Source organism: Zeus faber (assembly GCF_960531495.2).
Source record: "Zeus faber genome assembly, chromosome: 13".
Classification (NCBI taxonomy): domain Eukaryota; kingdom Metazoa; phylum Chordata; class Actinopteri; order Zeiformes; family Zeidae; genus Zeus; species Zeus faber.
Window position 1 is genome coordinate 28,926,875 of NC_137198.1, and position 20,589 is coordinate 28,947,463.

At 42.2% G+C, this 20,589-nt stretch overlaps 2 protein-coding genes across 2 annotated transcripts; one reads left to right on the forward strand and one right to left on the reverse strand.

Moving 5' to 3' along the window:
- Positions 1-804: 804 nt before the first annotated feature.
- slirp (SRA stem-loop interacting RNA binding protein) lies at positions 805-7,721 on the reverse strand. The gene is made up of 4 exons (XM_080012490.1): positions 7,625-7,721; positions 7,320-7,378; positions 7,123-7,230; positions 805-1,172 (listed from the first exon to the last, which is right to left on the reverse strand). The coding sequence occupies exons 1-4, from the start codon at positions 7,689-7,691 to the stop codon at positions 1,104-1,106; spliced, it is 303 nt and encodes a 100-aa protein (XP_079868616.1). The 5' UTR covers positions 7,692-7,721; the 3' UTR covers positions 805-1,103.
- A 154-nt stretch (positions 7,722-7,875) lies between these two features.
- On the forward strand, positions 7,876-16,551 carry alkbh1 (alkB homolog 1, histone H2A dioxygenase). Its single transcript, XM_080011875.1, has 6 exons — positions 7,876-8,293; positions 8,379-8,487; positions 8,833-8,995; positions 13,485-13,575; positions 14,147-14,340; positions 16,036-16,551. The coding sequence occupies exons 1-6, from the start codon at positions 8,156-8,158 to the stop codon at positions 16,406-16,408; spliced, it is 1,068 nt and encodes a 355-aa protein (XP_079868001.1). The 5' UTR covers positions 7,876-8,155; the 3' UTR covers positions 16,409-16,551.
- Positions 16,552-20,589: the final 4,038 nt, after the last annotated feature.

Sequence of the window (20,589 nt, forward strand, 5' to 3'; positions counted from 1 at the left end):
CACGATATACATACATATTTTTTGCTTATATTTTTCAGTTGTATTTATCATTCACTTATTGCACATATACACACACATTCAGACAACTTGTGCAATAACTCATACACTCGTCGTACAAACTGTAATAGGCTAGTCAGTACATAGTAATGACCCATACCCTACTCATAATAGTTTATCTTCTGCATAATATTGCATTTTGTGTATTCTGTATATTTGAACATATATACTTTGTTTTATATTTTTGGGCATTTTGAATATTTGACCATTTTTTATTTTTACTTCACTTTTTAGTTCTATTTTATCATTATTTTTAATTCTCATTTTTTCCAGAATGTGGAGCTAATGCTCCTTGTCTGTAAAGAAACGTGATATCTTATGATTTACTGGAATTTCATTTTTACAAATTCGTTTCACACTTTCAGTTTGCCCCTTGTCATTTCACTGCTGATACACACGAGTCCCTAATTGAACTGAAATTTTCGTAGCCTGAGCAGTTTAAAGTAAATAAGTTCAGAATTTGCATCTTGCAGGTATGTGCATTACAAACACACTCACAACCTCAGTTACTTACATTGTGTGCAATATAGCACAGATTAGCATTGTGGCTAAACACATTAACATTTCGAGGTCTTGCTTGGTTGCCAGTGTTTGTAATTATTGAACAGCACAACCACTGTTGGATGTCTACTGGCCAGAGCTACATTTCTAAAATTTAGCAAAACTGAACATTACATGAACGAGCAAATTGAAGAGCACCTAAACTCAATAATGTCCATGAGAATACATAATAAATGCAAGCGCAGGGAGTGTTTGATTTTTTGTGTGATAAATTTTATTGTATAATCTTATTGTTCAAGTTTGCCATTTGAACTGACGTATGATGTCACAAAATTCCGTTGAGCCGCTTATTTCCTGCGGAAACTGTTGATGAAGGTTGGTCGCAGGCGATGGTGCATCGTCGATGTGCTGACAATAAATATTAATCCGTTGATGGCTACTACTTGGCAAAAAGATGGGAATGTCCAATTATAAAGTCAACGCAGATACTGAGGCAAAAGTAACAAAATAATAGATCTCTCTCACACAGACTAATTCCTCCATCTTCAGTCAGTTTCCACATCTCTGTTTATCCTCGACCTTGCAAATGCCCTCCTGTTCCTCTGGACTTGAATCTGAAAAAAAAAAATATTATAATATTAAAAAGGTGTAAATATACACTACTCACAAAAAGTTAGGGATATTTGGCTTTCGGGTGAAATTTATGGAAAATCTAAAAAGTTCACGCTACAGTGATATTATATCATGAAAGTAGGGCATTTAAGCAGAAGCATGCAATGGTGATTTCCTCATCTCAAACAATTTATTGAAACAAAAGCCAACAACAGTGGTGGGTTCACCACAACAAAAAATGTCAATGTCTCAATAACTTGTCATGTGGCCTTGAGCATCAATTACAGCTTGACAACGATGTCTCATGCTGTTCACAAGTCGACTTATTGTCTGCTGAGGCCTGGCCCCCCACTCTTCTTGAAGGGCTCAGGTCATTGAGGTTCTGGGGTACAGAGTTACGAGCCTCTACACGGCGACTCAGCTGATCCCATAGGTTTTCTTTGGGATTCAGGTCTGGAGAAAGTGCAGGCCACTCCGTTTGAGGTGCCCCAGTCTCCAGCAGCCGTTCCTTAATGATGCGACCTTGATGAGCTGGAGCATTGTCGTCCATGAAGATGAAATTGGGCCTGTGTTGTTCATGCAGGGGCACAATGACTGGATTAATGATGTTATTCAGGTATTATGGGCTTGTCACTGTACCATTCACAAAGTGTAGGGCAGTTCTGTATTGGCTAGACACACCTGCACACACTGTAACACCACCAAAGGCTTGTCTGGTGACAACAGTGGCTGATGCATAGCGCTCTCCTTGACGTCTCCAACATCGTTGGCAGCCATCATTTCTGCTCAACATGAATGGACTTTCATCAGAGAACAGCACTGAGCCCGACTGGTCCCTCGTTCAGCGTAAATGCTCCCTGGCCCATGCAAGACGATGCCTGTGCCTGGTGGGTGGTCAGGTACCCTTGCAGGTCGTCCAGCACGCAGACCATGCTGATGTAAACAGTTTTGAATGGTCTAACGTGACACTTGGGTGCCTCTCACCTCCCTTAAATGTGCCTGGAGTTGAGTGGCATTCATCACGCGGTTCCGCAGGGCACTGTTCACAATGAAGAACATCACTGTGGGATGTGACCAAAGGACGTCAACTTCTATGCCTTTCTGCGACTCTTCCAGTCTCTCTGTATCTCTGTTGCAACCTGCTGATGACACTCTGTGACACTCTAAGCTCAGTGGCCACTTCCCTCTGAGAACATCCTGTTTGAAGCCTCGCAATGGCGAGGTACTGTTGATAGGTGTTGTCTTGGTCTCATGATGTCAACATGTGAACAGCATGATGAAGAGGACTGTTTAAATACCAATTCTAATTAAACCAGGAAATGTATTGGTTGATTCATGGCTCAAACACCTTTTGTGAATTTTGCCATTCAGCTCCTTGTTAGAGAACAGCAAGTTGTGCAAAAAGTACTGAAACATTGAACAGTTGGACATGTGCTTTCAAAAGTTTAGAGAAGGTCAAATTAAGTTCACCTGTAAAGGTCATAGTGCATTTTAGGTTCATCCTGAAATTTCACCCGAAAGCCGAATATCCCTAACTTTTTGTGAGTAGTGTTTTTGTATAGAGGTTTGCTTGGGAGCAACCAGAACAAGGCCTTGTATTACTGAACCTAAAACCACAAACCCCCCAATAACAAAGGAGATACATTAATTTACATGGAGACTGCTAATTGTACATAATGTATTTATATACATTTTAATACTCATTGCCTGTCACTTCTCCAAAAAATTGAATATTTTTCTCAGGAGCTTTTAATCTGCAGTTTACACAAATTCCTGTTCATATAATCGTGGAAAAGGGTGTGGATTTGTTAATACAGATGTTGGCGTTTGTTTGATGTGTACTGTTGATTTGTGTTTTAGTTGTCACTATTGTTTTACGACTTAAAGCCAACCGGTTTATACCAGTTAATTTTAAAATGCTCATGTTTCTTTTCCACAACCCTGCCATATTTTTATTTTATTGCACAACAGTTAATTCTTCAGTTTTATACTGCTTAAAACTTCCCCTGCCATATTTTATTGTGGAAAGTCATGTATATTTTACTTTTGCCCCAGATAGACATTTTCCATTTTATATATTTTTATTATTTTCTAATTATTATTGCCTATTGCTTTTTGATGTGAGCTGGTGGGACAATGCTATTTCCCTTCAGGGATGAATGAAGTATCTATATCTAGGACTGTATGTGTCTCATATTAGAATGTGTATCAAATCTTAGAATGTATCATATATAGGAAAATCTGCATTGTGGCACAGGAACAAGTATAGTGCTATAAATCTATTGTAGTGTTTGACATTTTCTGGAAGGTGTTATCACCTACACTCCCTTTTCAATTTTGTATCTGATTTTGTTTCATCGACATTGTGGATAATTATAGTTGACATAATTACAATGGTATCTGTGCATGGCCTCTGGCAACGGGATTACACTGAAAAGGAACTAACTTCACATCCCTTTTCAGAGCATGTGGGTTCTTAGATTAGGAATTCGATTTTCATAGGCATGATGGCGGACCGGCAAACAGCAACAGTACACAGCATTTGCCGTTTCTCTCAAAGCCACATAATTTCCATAACGAGAAATAATTCATCGTCAAACCTGCTTGGAGATGAATATGATGCTTTATAGCCGGCTCTCGTAAAAGTTAACCAACTATGAATGATAGTACGTTTGAGTGAATCTAACATTAAAGTTTGCAATAAAATATTACTAATATGCTGCATTGTTATAGCTACATGCATTGCTAAAATTCTTATATATAATAACAGGCACAATATAACTTAGTTTCATATATTTTTTTGGAGTCTTTTTACATCACCGTAGCAACATATTTGACATTTTTTTACAAAGTTACAAAATGAACAACAAATCCAGGGGAAATATCACAGGTTTTCAATGATGGCGCTTTTTCCAAAACAATGACTTTTCATGTAATTCTGTTGAAAGGGGCTATTTTCATGGTATCCCAGACTTAAAATTTCTGAGGATGAAATTCAAGGACTTCAAGCACTCAAGGACCTGGTAAGAACCCTATCCAAAGACATGTGGTGAGTTTTTGATTTTGGTAAGGTAGATGAAGAAAATAAACTTTTTGTTCCTGTGCTGAAATGTCATGCTCTGCATGTTAACCATCCTAATTACCAAGGACCAGTGGGCAGCGACAGGACTGTTGTTATTCATTAGGACCATTAGCATCATAGTTCATGAATACATCTTTCGATGCACCTGAACACATCAGTGATGTAACCTGGTGTCCTCGGGTGTTTCAGGTCTCTCAACATCATACACCCTCTCCCAGTCGACCCCACCACGGTTAATAGGACGGTGGCGGTGTGTGTTCAGGTGGCAGTCGCTTGTCCCCATGGACCTTCTCTCCGGATCCAGAGCCATCTCGAGGCGTTCTCAGCTGCTTCGGTGATGTTCTTGATGGCTCTGCTCCTTGCTCCTCCTGTGATGCCCAGTACACTGAGGGCTCTGTGGAGTGAGTGACCCACAAATCCTCTGCAGCCTACTTCAATAGGCATGCACCTCGCCTTCCAGCCCTGCTCTCGACAGTTGATGACCAGATGTTCATATTTGGTCCGCTTCCTTTCATGAGCCTCCCCCAAGCGGCCCTCCCATGGCACTGTCAGCTCCTTGATGATGTTCTTGGTGGCCTCAGAGACCAGAAGTAAATCCGGCCTCAGGGTGGTGCTGACAATGTGCTGTGGGAATCTCAGCTGTTTCTCCAGGTCCACTGAGAGCTGCCAGTCCCAGGCCGTTGACAGGATCCCTGCTGCGGCCCTCTTGTGTCCTGCCCTTGGCTGTACTCCTGCCCTAAAATAAGCGATTGCGTTAGTGGTGTTGCTTACTCGGCCGCAGGTGCAGATCCCCTTGCTGATGGCTTCTGCAATCGGTTTCAGCACCTGGTTATGGCGCCAGGTGTATCGGCCCTCGCAGAGAGCTTTTGGGCAGGAGCTCAGTATGTGCTCCAACGTTCCCCATGCTGAGCACAATGGGCAGTTTGGGGTCTCGACCTTTCCCCAGGTGAAGAGGTTCGCCGGGCTAGACAGGACATCCTACACTGTCTGAATCAGGAAGGTGATGCGGTGTGGCTCAGCCTGCCAGAGGTGTCCATCCAAGTGACTTTCCGGTCCGCGGCCTGCTCCCACCTTGTCCAGGCCCCCTGCTGCCTCAAGCCAGCCGCTCTGCTGGATCTTCCTTCCTCCACTGCAGCCCTCACCTCCTCCTGAATCTGCCTCCGCTTCTCCTTCCCCTTGCACTCCTTATGCCGAGGTGTTGGGAACAGTCCCAAGCCTGCTCTACCATGGGCCACCACGCCCACCAAATCTTTGTGGTGCAGCCAGGACTCAGCATCCAGCACAGCAGCCTGGGCACTCCACTTCCTTCCAGTCTTCACCACCACTCCAGGCTGAGCCACCTTTGAGTCTCTAGAGTCTCTGTACATCAGCACCTCTCGAGTCTGTGTAACCTTGAACTCTTCTTCCAGAGACTTCAGGGGAAACCAGGGTTTTGTGTTGTTCCCGTAGAGGGCGATGTTGCTGAGGCTTCTAGGCAACCCCGACCATCTTGAGACAGCTGCTGACCTTCCTCTCCAAGGTCTCCACGGTGGACATGGGGACCTCGTAGACAAGTAGCGGCCACAGTATCCTTGGCAGAATACCATGCTGATATATCCATGCTTTGAACTTGCCTGGAGCCCGGATTTGTCGAATGATCTTAGCCAGCTATCCAGTTCCTGGCAGGTGCACCTAACAGATGAGGAGTCCTTGAGGCTGCTGACTAACACCTTGCCTAAGCTCTTCGCTGGCCTCTCAGAGATAGTTGGTATTTGCTTCCCTTCGATGTTAAATCGGAACCTGTCAGTGACCTTGCCCTTCTTCACCACCAGTGATCTGGACTTGGCTGGTTTGAAGCTCATACACAGCCCTGTTTAATAACCATTTTATTACTGTTATTGGTTGCTGTCATTACTGGATGCCACATAATGCTGCAATAAAAAAAAGTTTCTGTCCTTTGTCCAATGTTCTCTGGTTTATTATTTATCTTGTTACAGTTTTTTCTGTTTTTAGGTTTTATATTTTGTCGTTTATCATGAGGTCATGTTTATGATTGAGGTCACGTTTTGTGTACAGTTACCTGTTATTTTCCATATATTGCCTTTTTCTTCTTTCATATTTTATTCTATTACATTATTATTTTTGCCTATTTTGTATGTGAACTGTTGATGCAATTTCAATCTAATACTGTAATTCTGACTTTAGCTAAAGTCAGCACTGCAGCTGACTGCTCACGAGTTAACAGTCAGCTGCAGTGCTACCCAATGTTAACTTTGTGTTGATCGACCTGTACATGTTTTGGTTTTGCTTCACTTAACTTTATTGACTTGCACTTCTTTTGCTGTAACACATGAATTTCCCTCTGGGGATTACTAGGTACCTCGACATATACATATACTAGGAATATGTCATGGTGAGGATTGGTGCGTTACACTACAGACAATAATAAAAATAATAAAACTGTTCTGAAAAATCATTGGAATCAAAATTCTGAAATAAAATACAAAGTGTAGTAAAAGTTAAAAATATATATTTAAAAATGATAAAGTTGTGAAATATATACAAATAGCCAAAGAATACAAAACACAAATAGTCAGATATATAAAAGATACAAAATAGGTGTTGTCTCAATTTACAATGATTTAGAAAAACGTATATACAACAAGAAGCAAAAATATAAGCAAAAACATACGTGTGTGTGTGTGTACACAGTAGTGCAATTATGTAAAGACACAATAAGTAGGATTAATAGCTGGGGGTTATTTAGCTGTGGTCTTTTTTCAAGTATCTAAAACGGGTGCTATCCATGCCATTGGAAGACAAATAATGGGGTTAAACTGACTTTGGATTCAACATAAGTGATCAAGAATCAGAGAAGAAAAATGTGCTACCTTCGATCCTTCCAATAGGTGCGGATCCTTCTGCAGTGCATTGTTCAGGCCTTCCTCCGTAGTGTACCCCACCCAGCAGAAGCCTCTGTGGAAGCCTGTCTCCTTGTCCTGGCAGGGCATCACACACCGTCACAATTCCCATCAAACTACTGAAATTACCTACCATGCAATGCAAGGCTTTGCGTCCAATAACTCACGAAGGGGAGCAGGCACCTCTTCACTTGGCCAAACTGTCCGAAGTACTCCCTCATTTCCTCTGGGAAAGAATGAAACACATCTCAGCACGAAGCAGTTGGAGGGTTAGTGATTCATAATGATTTCATTTCAGATAAACGCACAACAACCTCACTGATCAGCTATAGCTTGTCTGTAGCTAAGCAGAAAGCTAGCCCCGAGCCTGCTAGTTAGCACATTATACGGCATTTAGCGGTTAATTCTAAACGGATAGAGCCACGGTTGCTCAGTCAATAAAGAATAACGCCTGGTGTATAATTTCACTCACTGTTCGCGATGGTCCACGGTATTTTCGACACAAAAACCTCAAACACCTTCTTCGAAGACGCTGCCATGTTTCGCCCTTCAACTGGCGCGGCGTGAGCGGTGACAGTGACGTGAAGTGACGCGACGGAAAGCAGAGTAATTAAACGTGTGAAATGTAAAAACGCATTTCTGATAATTAATTGTGTTGCGTATGTATACTTACGTTATAGATAATATGAATACAAATAATAATGTATTGTCGGTTTAATAGATAGAGACGCATTATTTGTGTTTATTAAGCTGCATTCCATTCAAGGTGGAACTCGGAAAACCGAAGTCGGGATTACAAGTTAGAATTTCTAGTCCAAGTTAACCGGGACAACAGATCTGCCGTCACAGCCACGCATATATATTGCGGGCGTCCAATTTTCCCGAAAAGTGGCACTCGATGGCATCTAACTCGGAAGTGGGGAGTACCCGATCGCTCGGAAATGCAGATTTCCGAGTTTTAGAGGAAAGCAGCGCTTTCGTGAGTTGAAAGGTCACGGGAGCCATGGGCAAGATGGCGGCCTCCGTGGTCGACTATGGAGAAGACGCATTTAGAAAAATCTTTAAGTTTTACAAGCGAAGGCAACCCCCCCCCGACTTTAGCAAGGTCGTTGACTTCTCGAGTGGTCCAGTAAGCGACAAGGTGAGAGACAAATACAAAAGTTATGAAAGTATACAAAAGCATGTTTTCACTAGATTAATATCTGTGTATGTGCTGTGAGTGATAGGTTGTGTCAACTGAACTAGACCCTACTTCAGTGAGTGATGGTGAGGCAAGAGAGGTGGGTCTCCGACCCGTTCGAGAGTGGAGAGCCTTTGGCCTGCAGGGTTATCCAGGTAATCAAACAAAAAACTCCTTTCAAAAAAGGTCTTGTCAGTTTTCAGTCCTTCACGGGTATTCAGTGCTTAAAAGTCATTAAATAGTCATCAATAACCTTTGAATTTATAAGGTATGATTTTATTTTATTTATTTTTTTGCTTGATTTAATTGTCAAAATTAAGTAAACTTTTCTGGTCTTGTAAAACTATACCTCAATTTTTCCAGGGACCAAGTAAGATAAAAAAAAAAAAAAATTGGAAGTACACTTGAATCATTACCAGAACGTCTGGGTACAATGTTGTGTGTACAGAGTTACGCTGTCATGTCAGGTTCAACCCTCCTATTCCCCTATCCTCTTTCAGGGTTCGTCTTCATATCCAACCCATTTGCCCCCGGCTCCCAGCCCGTCTGGGTGCGTCAGTGTCTGAAAAGCTACCCTCAGAAGCCCAATGTGTGCAACCTGGACTTGCACATGCCTCCTGGCGAGACGGAGGACATCTGGGGCAAGAGCGCGGATGCACTCAGGTGACACAATCTCCCTTCCCCTCCTCCTGACTGAATGGAGAATAAATTGTTGTCTTCTTTATTGAATCGATATGGAACAAGATTTGTTCTGTATTTTCTGTCACAAAGCCCCATACAGAGTAATTCCACTACTGAGAATAACATCATGAATGAAACTAAACCAGTTTCACAGAGTGATGGAGACTGAATGTAGGGATGCTTGCCCTGTGTCGCCCCACACACGCCCTTCACACAGAGCACCATGTGTGTTAGTGTGTGTGTATGTGTGACTTGCAAGCCAATAGGGAGAGAAAGTGAAAGCGCTCCCCCTGGTGTTTGTGTTCCAAACCTCGGGGTAAAATGCATTCATTTTCTCATGGACTTGACCTATCCTGTGCTGACAACAACATTGTCTGAAAATGACAACAGCATTTTGAAGGACAAGCAGCTACCCAATGCTGCAAGAAGTGACAAAATAGACAAGGAAGAAAAACTAGCCTCCAGAGACTCCTCCAGAGAGCGATGCAGAGAAAGGTAGAGGGGGGGCGGGGGGGTCATTTTTTCAGGATATATTCCAAGATGGCAGTGTGTGCAAACGCAGCAGCTCGGCTCTCTTTTTTCTCACCTCTTAGTAAGTCCATTTTCTAAAGTAGTTGCCTTTAACGCATATGATAAATCACAAATATTTTTCATCAGAGATCTCCATACAGCTTTCGGATTGGAAGCAACGTTCATCCCCTCGAAAATCCTATGCACCCCAGAGCCCTTCGGAATTGCCCTCCCACCAGGAAAATGGTGCAGGCAGCGGAGGGAGAGGAAATAGAAGCGAGGAATGCGAGCCGGGCTACGTGCAAGGGCTAAAGGCTAACGAGGCACTTCCAAGTCTATTGCTTGCCAACTCTAGGTCTCTCACCAACAAGATGGATGAGATCAGAGTGAGAACTACACCTCACTGTATGAAGATCATCACAGAGACCTGGCTGAACTACAACATTCCAGATGCTGCTAACGAGCTAGCCAGCTGCTCTGTTTACAGTTCAGACCGGATGAGGGACTCCGGGAAGAGCAGAGGAGGGAGGACTGTCTACGTAAACAACAGCTGGTGCACAGCCACGGCCATGGTGGGTAAACACTACTGCCCATATTTGGCAACCCCATCTTCACATCTAGGACAATCACACCATATTTCCCTAATTCTAATCCCAGTATACAGACCACAGATCTGCAGAACAAAGCCAGCTATTAGGACAGTACAAGTGTGGTCTGAGGAAGCCACCTCAATGCTGCAAGACTGCTTTTATAACAGACTGGGATTTGTTTGCAGAAGGAACGGACCTTGAGGAATATGCTGAATCATTCCTAGGATACATAAACTTATGCACAGAAAATGTGTTAACATAGAGGACAATAAAGGTGTTTCCTAACCAAAAAACATGGATAAATAGCAACTTGAGGACATTACTCAAGGAGTGGGATGCAGCGTTCAGGTCTAGTGACAAACAATCCTACAGTGAAGCAGGGGGGAAACTCAAGAGAGGTATCAGGGAAGCAAAGCACAAATACAAACAGCGCATCGATTTGATAACCCCTGCAGCATGTGGAACGGCATCAAGGTACTGACATTGACAAAACCACCAATCTGCTGCCCAGTGATGACGCCAAATTGCCTTGATGTCCTGTAGCAGTTCTTTTTTCCCCCCACTTCAACAGAGAGAGGGATCTGCTCCACTCATCAACTCAACTGCCGGAGAGGCGACACTTGTTCTACAGCACCACCAGGTGAGACCACCGTGAAGAAAGTAAATGCGAGCAAGGCGGTAGGACCCCAGCCGGGTACTGAATGCACGTGCCGATCAGCTTACAGAGGTGTTTACTAAAATGTTCAACCTCTAATAACAGCAAGCTGCTGTTCAGCCATGCCTGAAATCTTCCACCATCATTCCAGTGCCAGAAGAAACATCTGTGAAGTGTCTAAATGGCTATCGCCAAGTGGGGCTAACACCCATAGCCATGAAGTGCTTACAGAAACTTGTGCTTTCACACATCAGAACCATCATCCCACCTGATCTGGGTAAACACCAGTTTGCCTACTTGGCAAACTGCTCCACAGAGGATGCCATCACATTAGCTCTGCATTTAACACTGTCATCCCCCACAAACTCGTCAGCAAACTGGATAACCTGGGTCTTGGTTCTTCGCTGTGCGCATGGGTCATGGACTTCCTCACAGACCGACCACAGCAAGTCAGAATTGGTAACCACACCTCCTCCACTGTCATCCTAAACACAGGAACCCCAGGCTGTTTGCTGAGCTCTATGCTCTTCACACTGTTCACCCATGATTATACCCCAATCCACACCTCCAACTCCGTAATTAAATTTGCAGACCACCCCACAATAGTGATATTAGATTTTAGAAAATGAAGAAATGGCCTACATGCTTGACGTGGAACATTGAGTGGTGTAAAGAAAACAACCTGTAAGACACCTCTAAGACAAAGGAGATGGTTATTGATGTCAGGAGAACAAAGGCGAGAGTCCACTTCCTTCTCCACATACATGGAGAAGCAATAGAAACAATGGTGTAGTGCTGGGAGAAGAGGGTATACTCACTTAGAAGTTTTTTTTTAAGTGGTCCATTCAGCAAAATATAAATGCCCTGTGTTATAAACAGTGACATGTGACTACTCTTGCATATTTAGTTAACCCAAAAATTGCCTAGTAGTATTAGAAAACTGTCACTTAACTTCCGCTGCTTGACTTCAGGGAGTAAGGATCATTATGGAATTAACATTTGCTGCAGAAGAACAATCAATCAATACTGGCTCACAGACTATAGGTCAAGACAACTACACGATAAGCCACTGTTCATGTAAAGATGTTTTTAAGGAAACATTGTTTCGCACTGGAACGTATTTTCTTTGAGGGGTGCCGCAGAATATACATACACGCGCAAGGTAGCATAAATGCATGCGCTTACATATAACTCCTTAAGCCAAAAAACTTCACCCGACCCGGCACCCGTAACTGGTTCGGGTCCACATTTTAGTATCTCCTCGGGAAAGAGGGGCACTGGTATTCATTTTTAATGATTTGTTCTAATCCGATCTCAGGACAAATGTCCCGGCTTGGAATTTTGGGACCCGTAAAGACCTCTAGGCTAGTGTCCGCACACCGGTTATAACCACAACAATGCAGTACATCACCCACAGAGGCCGGTCCTTCTTGGTGTTACACTGAAAAATAAAAAGTCTCCTGCTCTTTTGTTTGGTGAAGATATACAAGCCCAGGTGTCTCCCATCACTTAGAAGCGCTAGAACTTTTATTAAAATTAAAGCCTCGCAAAGTTAAGAAGCTGCTGCTATTTTTTAAGCGAGCACTCAAAAGTTTTGAGTTGAAGTGATGTGGACACGCATTGTTCTTTCCACAAAGCACACACGTAATTAATTATACATAGTCTCCATTCATAATGTACATTCACGCAGAAAGGCAGTGTAACCCTGTGCATTTCCACGTAGATGTCAAACGAACTGCACATGCGCATGTCTATTGCAGGACACTACTGAATGATGCACATCCGAGGGGATTTAGAATTGGGTCTACGCGTATAACTCCATATACGCTGCACTAAACCCCTGAGTGGAAAGCTTGGAATACCTAAAGTTCCTTGGAGTAAACAGGCCCAGCTCCCACAGAAACTGCTGCTAAATTTCTATAAAAAGCACCATCGAGAGAATCCTTACTAACTGTGTGGTATGCCAGCTGCACAGCCAGTGAGCGACAGCACCTGCATTGTCAGGAGGAGGCAACCCAGTGCTTTGTCGTGATGGAGCTCCCAAACCTGGACACCATCTATGCCAGTTGCCTGAGGAAGAATGCTAGCAGCATTATCAAGAACACCGCACACCCCTGCCAATCCCTGTTTAAACCGCTGCCGTCCGGCAAACGGTTCAGGACAACAAGATCCCGCACTACAGACTGAGGAACAGCTTCTTTCCCAGAACTATGGCCTCCGTCACACCCCTCACTGCCCGACCACAGAACAGATTAGAGGATCTGTGAACCCGCACGTACGCACACATCAAAGACTGTAACACACAGACATACCCACACCTCCACCTTCAGAGGCTACTACCACGGACACAATTGTGATGGATGGGATGGCTTGATCGGCCACACCTGCTGGTCGTTGGTTGGGCTAATGAGCATCAGGTTTAAAAACCCCATCCACACACAATAGGAGCCCTGTCATGACATGTTCCATCTGCTCCTGGTTAATTCCATCTAGCCTCATCTTTACAATAAACTGGTGTTATCAACCCCCTGTCATCTGTGTCTCTGTGCCGGAGGTCCCTGAACACGCCACTTGGGTGGTGTGTGGTGCCGAAACTGCCACAACAATATTATTATTAATATTAAGTTATATTTTACTATAAATGGCAAAGCAGGCAAACCTGCATCCAATCCAAATCACTTTGATGAATAACGCAACGTTTCTTGATGTCTGACAGGTGTCAACCTTCCGGTAAGAGAGGTCCCAAGACTCTATTGGAGAAGCTTCGCTGGGTGACCCTGGGCTATCACTATAATTGGGATACAAAGGTAAACCTTTTAAATTGTTTATATATATATTAGTAATTTGAAATAATTACAATAGGCACAGGGTTCTTACCAGGTGCTTGAACTTTGTTCTCAGAAAGTTCTAGAGTACCTTGAAAATAGCCCCTTTTGTCATGAAGTGCTTGAAAAGTCCTTGAAAACAACGTGATAATTGATGTGATACTCCCACTGGCTCTGTTATTAAATGATAATGTAATAAAAACATTTATTTAAGGACATTAATTATGCCAGGCAAATGTACATTTAATCCACAATGGTTGTAAATATACAATTTTATAATAAATGACAATGAAATTAGTAATGTAAATATTAGACAATATTAGGATCATATTTTAATTAATAAAGATCAAATTGAAAATTGATTGTATTTGTTTTGTGTGAAGTCCTTGAAAATGGAAAAAATAGTACTTGAATTTCATTTTGTAATGCCGGAATAATCCCTACAGGTAAAAAAAAAACGTTGCTTCAAAGGGTTAAAAATCGCATAATCGCATAATATATGTGGGTTTTTTTGTTTCCCCCCCCCCCCCCCCCCCCCCTTCCGGCTGATCAGACTTATTCGTCAGATAGTCAGACACCATTCCCCGCCGACCTTCACTCACTCTCCTCACATATAGCGGCCGCCTGCGGCTTTTCCGGCTTTAGCGCACAAGCGGGAATCCTCAACTACTACCGCTTGGACTCGTCTCTGGGTATCCACGTGGATGAGTCGGAGCTGGATCATACACGACCACTGCTGTCCTTCAGGTGAGGGGATGGTCACACTGCCACAACGCCCGAAGATCACTATCCACATGCTGTCATTCATAGAACTCTCGTGACTATTACATACTGTACATCCCCCATTGCAATTACTGACGCCGACCATTTAAAGAAATGTTAGGTTCCACCATCCTATGTTTCCATTCAAATGCCAAGGAGATATTAAGCCGATATTTGAAAGGCTTTTAGAATCATAAAATGAGTTGATCACGATTAAAAGATAGGTTGGGTATTTTTTTACTCGACCTGATTAGAACTTTGGCTCCCATCATTAATAACTGTTCATAGCACAACCTCACTGAACTTTACTATTGAGAAACGCCAGCTTGCTTCTCACTGCAATTCCAAATTCCAAAAACATTTAAGCCTTCAAGAAGAAACCTTTTAAATGCCCTTTTCAAAAACAATATACAGTAACAATAGTCATATGTTGATGTGTTTCAAAATGTTCTGAACAGCAGTAATATCAAATTTTTTTTTAGGGACATTTTTCAATTGCTGCAGTACCTCCAAAGTAGCAAGTTGGCAATAGTAGGCTGCCAGTAGGAAACTGCAACTTCCTGTTTCTAGTCTTTAATGTTATCACAAATGTAACCAAAAGTGCCGATAGTTTCAGTTTATTTGTGCACTGAAACAGAGATTGAGATAACATGGGAACCAACAAGGCCAGGTTTGGGAAGTTGCAAACCTATAATTTTAAGGATAGTTAAATTCTATAGAGATTGAAAATTTGTTTGATGTTCCAATTGGGGTGAAACACTTCTTGTCATGTTCCACAGAGGAAAAACAACTTTTTTTTTAATTTATTAAATCAGGCAGGAGTCTCCGTGACAGATAAAATCAGGCAGGAGTCTCTGTGCACTATGATATTCACGGATGATATTTTGATCTGTAGCGAGAGTAGGGAGCAGGTTGAGGAGAGCCTGGAGAAGTGGAGGTTTTAAAGAGAAGAGGAATGAAAGTCAGCAGGAGTAAGACAGAATACATGTGCCTGAATGGAAGGGAGTGTGGCGAAAAGCTGAGAATGCAAGGAGTGGAGGTGGAGAAGGCGGATGAGTTCAAGTACTTGGGGTCGACCATCCAAAGCAGCGGGAGAGAGGTGAAGAAGAGAGTACAGGCAGGGTGGAGTGGGTGGAGAAGAGTGTCCAGAGTGATCTGTGACAGAAGGGTTCCAGCAAGAGTGAAGGGGAAGGTCTACAGGACGGTAGTGAGACCAGCTATGTCGTACGGTTTAGAGGCGGTGGCACTGACAAAAAGGCAGGAGGCTGAACTGGAGGTGGCAGAGTTGAGGATGTTAAGATTTTCATTGGGAGTAACAAGGATGGACAGGATTAAGAATGAGTACGTTAGAGGGACGGCTCAGGTTGGACAGTTCTGTGGAAAAGTGAGAGAGGCGAGATTGAGATGGTTTGGACACTTGTGTGTAGGAGAGATGAGAGTTACTTTGGGAGAAGGATGCTGAGGATGGAGCTGCCAGGCAAGAGGAAAAGAGGAAGGCCAAAGAGAAGGTTTAATGGATGTGGTGAGGGACGACATGCAGGAGGTTGGTGTAAGGGAGGAAGATGCGCAAAACAGAAGGTATTGGAGGCAGATGATCCGCTGGGGCGACCCCTAACGGGAGCAGCCGAAAGGAGAAGATTTTTTTCGTGTTTTTTATTTTATTTTTTATTCCATCACCAGTTTTGGCCAGTCAGCCATCTTCCTCCTTGGCGGCACTCGGAGAGAAGACACCCCCATGGCCATGTACATGCGCAGCGGTGACGTAATGGTGATGTCAGGCCCCAGCCGCCTCCTCTATCACGCTGTGCCGCGCATCATACCCACCCTGAGCGACAGCGACGACCTCATCCGCCACTATCCACCGCCGGAGGGGAGCACCATCACAGGGCTAGTGACGGCAAAGGACTGGGAAGTGTGCTCCAGGTACATCCAGAACTCCAGAGTCAATATGACGGTCAGACAGGTGCTGGGACCCGGACAGAGCTTCCCTGAAACACAGTCAGCCGAAAGAGGTTGTGACAGGGTGTCTGACAGAGGATTGAAGAAGAAGTAGAGTTACTCCAGTGATACTACAGAATCTTAAAACGCTTCAAATAATTGATGGTCTTATATGATGGACAGTATATCAATGTATATGGATGAAAGTACATAAATATGAATGTTTTCGATATTTTTCAAGGCAATTAAAAGGTTTAAAAAAAAAAAAAATCCTTGTTTTTCCTTGTATGAGATGTATGGAGTTTTTTTCGTTTGTTTGTTTTTTTTAACCTGTGCTGTCAGCAGACTGGGCATAAGTAGGATATTTGTATGCCATTGCATGCAAGACAGCGTTAATCTGCAAGGGGAGTTCAAATTCTCAACCTGCAAGCCAAGTCTTTATTAATCATCAAAGACTGCCTACAATAACGCTGTCTTCTGAATGACCAGTTTTTTGACAAGAGCACATTTCTGCTATGCATGACTGCCACCAATCCCCCTCTTTGGAAAATGATCTAACCGTGTGTTGATCAATCAACAATTAAGAACCACCACAGGTGAGACATATAAACACAGAAACCAAGAATAACATGTGTCTGACGACAGAGTCAAGAAGTATGTACTCAGGAGGGTGTTCAGAAGTGTGTTCAAAGCAGATGCTGGCAGTGTGGGTGTGTGATGAGTCCACCGGTGAGTGCATGTGATTGGTCCCAATTAGTTCTGGTGTATCAGGTCAGAATTATATTAAAGTGCCTCCAAGCAGCGGAAAAGGCCTCGCAGCCACCCACGAGCCGTGCTGCAGTACAAACACCCCACGGCTGCAAGAACACTCCAATCACAATGCACCGCAGTCACAGAACAACCTCCAACCCACAAAGAAGCCAAGAACACACAGAATTACACTTACTCACGCATGACCCGAGGTGCACAAACCTGTCACAGAGGGCACAAATTGACCCTGAAGTGCACACATACAACCCACCCCCATGCCCAGGCGTAAGACACAGTGCAGAACCTGGGCCATAGGTGCCAAGTACAGACCAACACCCATCCAGATTACTTCATACTCTGCAATGTGTAGGATAGCAGAAACTGAATATCTGAGGCAGTTGACAGATGATATTTTGAAGTCTGATATAGTGTACATCCATTAACCCACGGATGACGTCCTCAAACAACGCAACACACTAAAAATGGAATTCGATCTTCTCTACAGGCCAAGCGGAGAATCGTATTTTAAAATCTAAACACGGCTCCTATGAGCATCGGAAGAAGGCTGGAAGATTTTACCGCATCAATTACTTCAGAGGACCGCCAATCAGTATATACAGTACCTGAAATGAGTGATGAACAAGGTTCAAAGCACACCAATCAATTAAAAATAAATTCATGCTTTAATCATTACTTCTCTTTCCTATACATGTCAGAGCCATCAGACGACAAGTCTGCCTCAGATAACTTTTTTCACAATCTTGATATCCCCAGAATAGATCCAGAATTAGCCACAGAGCTGGAAGACGATATTTGTACTGCAGAGATTTTCCTCTCAATCCCTCCCCAACTATGCACGACGCAACCATTTTGCTTATTCTAAAGAGAGACAAGAATTCCTTTCAATGTGGTTCATATTGTCCAATTTGACTCTTGAATACAGATGTAAAGCTTCTTGTACTCTTGAAGCTCACATCTTGAATTGTGCCTTTCCTCACTGATTTCTACAGACCAAACAAGCTTTATAAATAACAGGTAGTCATTTTTTAATACAAGGCGCCCTCTGAATATTCTTTGAAATCCCTCTACATCCGACACTATAGAGATTTTACAATCACTTGATGCTGAAAAAGCTTTTGATTGAGTGAAGTGAGATTACCTCTTTTACATGAAAAGTTTGGTTTTGGTCCAAGATTTATATCCTATGTCAAGACTATTTCTTCCCCAATGACTTCTGTGCATAGGAACAATAACCTATCCTCTTACTTTAAATTGCAATAAGACAGGAATGCCCAATGTCTCCTCTCCTGTTCGCTGTCACCATCGAACCACTGGCACTAGCCCTGCGACAGGATATTTATATCAAAGGAATTGGTCATGGAGGCCGGGAGTATAAAGTCGCTATATGTCGCTATATGTGGATGATTTATTATTGTACAAATCTGACCCTTTGACAAGCCTTCCTGCACTGCTAGACTTATTAAGTCAATTTGGCAAAATATCCACCTACAAAACAAACCTTCTAAAAAGTGAGCTGATGCCAATTAATGTAACTGCAAAGAGCACCTCCTTTAGTTCAACTCCCTTTAAAATTAGCACAAAGAAGTTCAAGTATCTGGGAATATGGATAACACATAATCACAAAGACCTTTATGAGGCTAACTTTCTGCCCTTGATATCTTGTTTGAAACAGGATATTGAACGTTGAGATTTGCTCCCCTCTCTCTGTGTGGAAGGATAAATACATTTAGATGAATGTGTTACCTAGATTTTTACTCCTGTTTCAAATTCTTCCTATTTTTTTATATTTTATATCAATCTTCAACTGGAACAAAAAAACCTGCCTTTACGGAAAAAGGCCTTGACCCCCAGGGTGGTATGGCACTTCCAAATTTTCTGTACTACTATTGGGCAGCCAGCATTAGGACGTTGATATGCTGGATGAAAGATTCTGATGCCCCTAAATGGTTTATTTTGGAGAGCTCATCATTTGGCCCGACCTCCTTACCAGTGTTACTGTGCTCCAAACTCCCATTGGAAAAGCCCATCTCTTATTTTAGCAACAACCCCATTGCTGCAGTCAGTAAATAATTGGAAGCAGTCTAGGCGATCATTGGCACCTCATAATCTCTCTAGATTAGACCAGTATTGTGCATAATCTCTCTGGGTGCATTGCAAAGGCATTTCACTGCATATATGTATGAATGTATGTATATGTATGACAAATAAACCTCTTGAATCTTGAATCTTGATATGGATTTGGATCATACGTGTGATAGCTGCAAACAAGCACCTGCAAGTTTGTGTTGTGTTTTGGAATGTGTCCAGGACTACATCATTTGCAATCGATATTTGACACTTTACCTTAAATCTAAGAGCCAATTGACCACTCCCCTTATATTGCATTATTTGGTGTTGCACCGCCGGATCTCCAACTAATTAATTAAGAGTGCAACATGCTGGCCTTTTGCACTCAGTTAGCCAGGTGTTTTATACTGTAAGTGGAAAGACCCTCTTCCCCCTACTTACTCTCAATGGATCACAGAGGTTATGCAATATACTGTATCAAGCTGGAAAAGATAAGGTATTCTATAAGATTTCCTGACATTTGTGAAAATATGGAAGCCAAGAATGTAACCATGTAATATTTCTTCTTTTCATTTAAAATGTTATTATTATTATTATTATTATTATTAATAATAATAATAATAATAAAAATAACAATAACAATAACAATAATAATAAACCCTGTAATATCTCTTCTTTTCATTTAAAATTGTATTATTATTATTATTATTATTAATAATAATAATAATAATAATAATAACAATAATAATAATAATAATAATAAAAGTAGTAGTAGTAGTAGTAGTAGTGGTAGTAATATATAATTTAACTATAATTTTGCAATATGACTAGCTTTATTTCATTGGTGCATGTCTGAGGGGTGGGTGGTATGGGTGGGTTCAGGGGATAAATGCTGTATGCAAACTGTGATCTCTGTAAACTGTGAAAATCTTAAATAAAAAATACCTTGATTAAAGTGCACATCTATCCTTTAATGACTGCAGGATAATACACTAAATATGACTTCATGTGGGAAGTTCGTACATGCACAATCTGAGATTCTTTTTTTGCTCCAATTCCATTCGAAGTATTTTCAAATCATGAGGGATTTTAGGTTGGTACCTTGAGCAAACAGCAAATCTAAGTCAAAACAATTTCCCTGTTGATTTGTCTGATGATTTGAGTTCCTTGTCGCACACATTTGTTCTCCTGCATCCGCCATACACTCACTGTAATACATACAACAATATCATTTTATTGGACCTATTTCTAAGTAGTTGTACCTGTAACTAAGTAGTTTTGCGATCCCATGTAATTTTATGGATCCACTTAATATGTCATGGAAAAAAATGAATGGCTCACCTTGTTAATTGGATTCAATCCACTTTCTTCCTAAAACCTTTTCCAAGTGGGATTTTTGATATGTTCAACCAATATGTAAGGAGCATTTTTTAAAGCATTGTCTTGAACGCTGCTTAA

Bases quoted from the DNA above. Each gene is read 5' to 3' on its own strand.
- alkbh1 (XM_080011875.1), top strand. From the start codon at position 8,156: ATGGGCAAGATGGCGGCCTCCGTGGTCGACTATGGAGAAGACGCATTT. The intron at 8,294-8,378 runs GTGAGAGACAAA...TGTGAGTGATAG, and splicing joins GTGGTCCAGTAAGCGACAAG to GTTGTGTCAACTGAACTAGA. The intron at 13,576-14,146 runs GTAAACCTTTTA...CCGGCTGATCAG, and splicing joins ACTATAATTGGGATACAAAG to ACTTATTCGTCAGATAGTCA.
- slirp (XM_080012490.1), bottom strand. From the start codon at position 7,691: ATGGCAGCGTCTTCGAAGAAGGTGTTTGAGGTTTTTGTGTCGAAAATA. The intron at 7,379-7,624 runs GTGAGTGAAATT...ATTCTTTCCCAG, and splicing joins ACCGTGGACCATCGCGAACA to AGGAAATGAGGGAGTACTTC. The intron at 1,173-7,122 runs GTAGCACATTTT...TTTTTTTTTCAG, and splicing joins ACCTATTGGAAGGATCGAAG to ATTCAAGTCCAGAGGAACAG.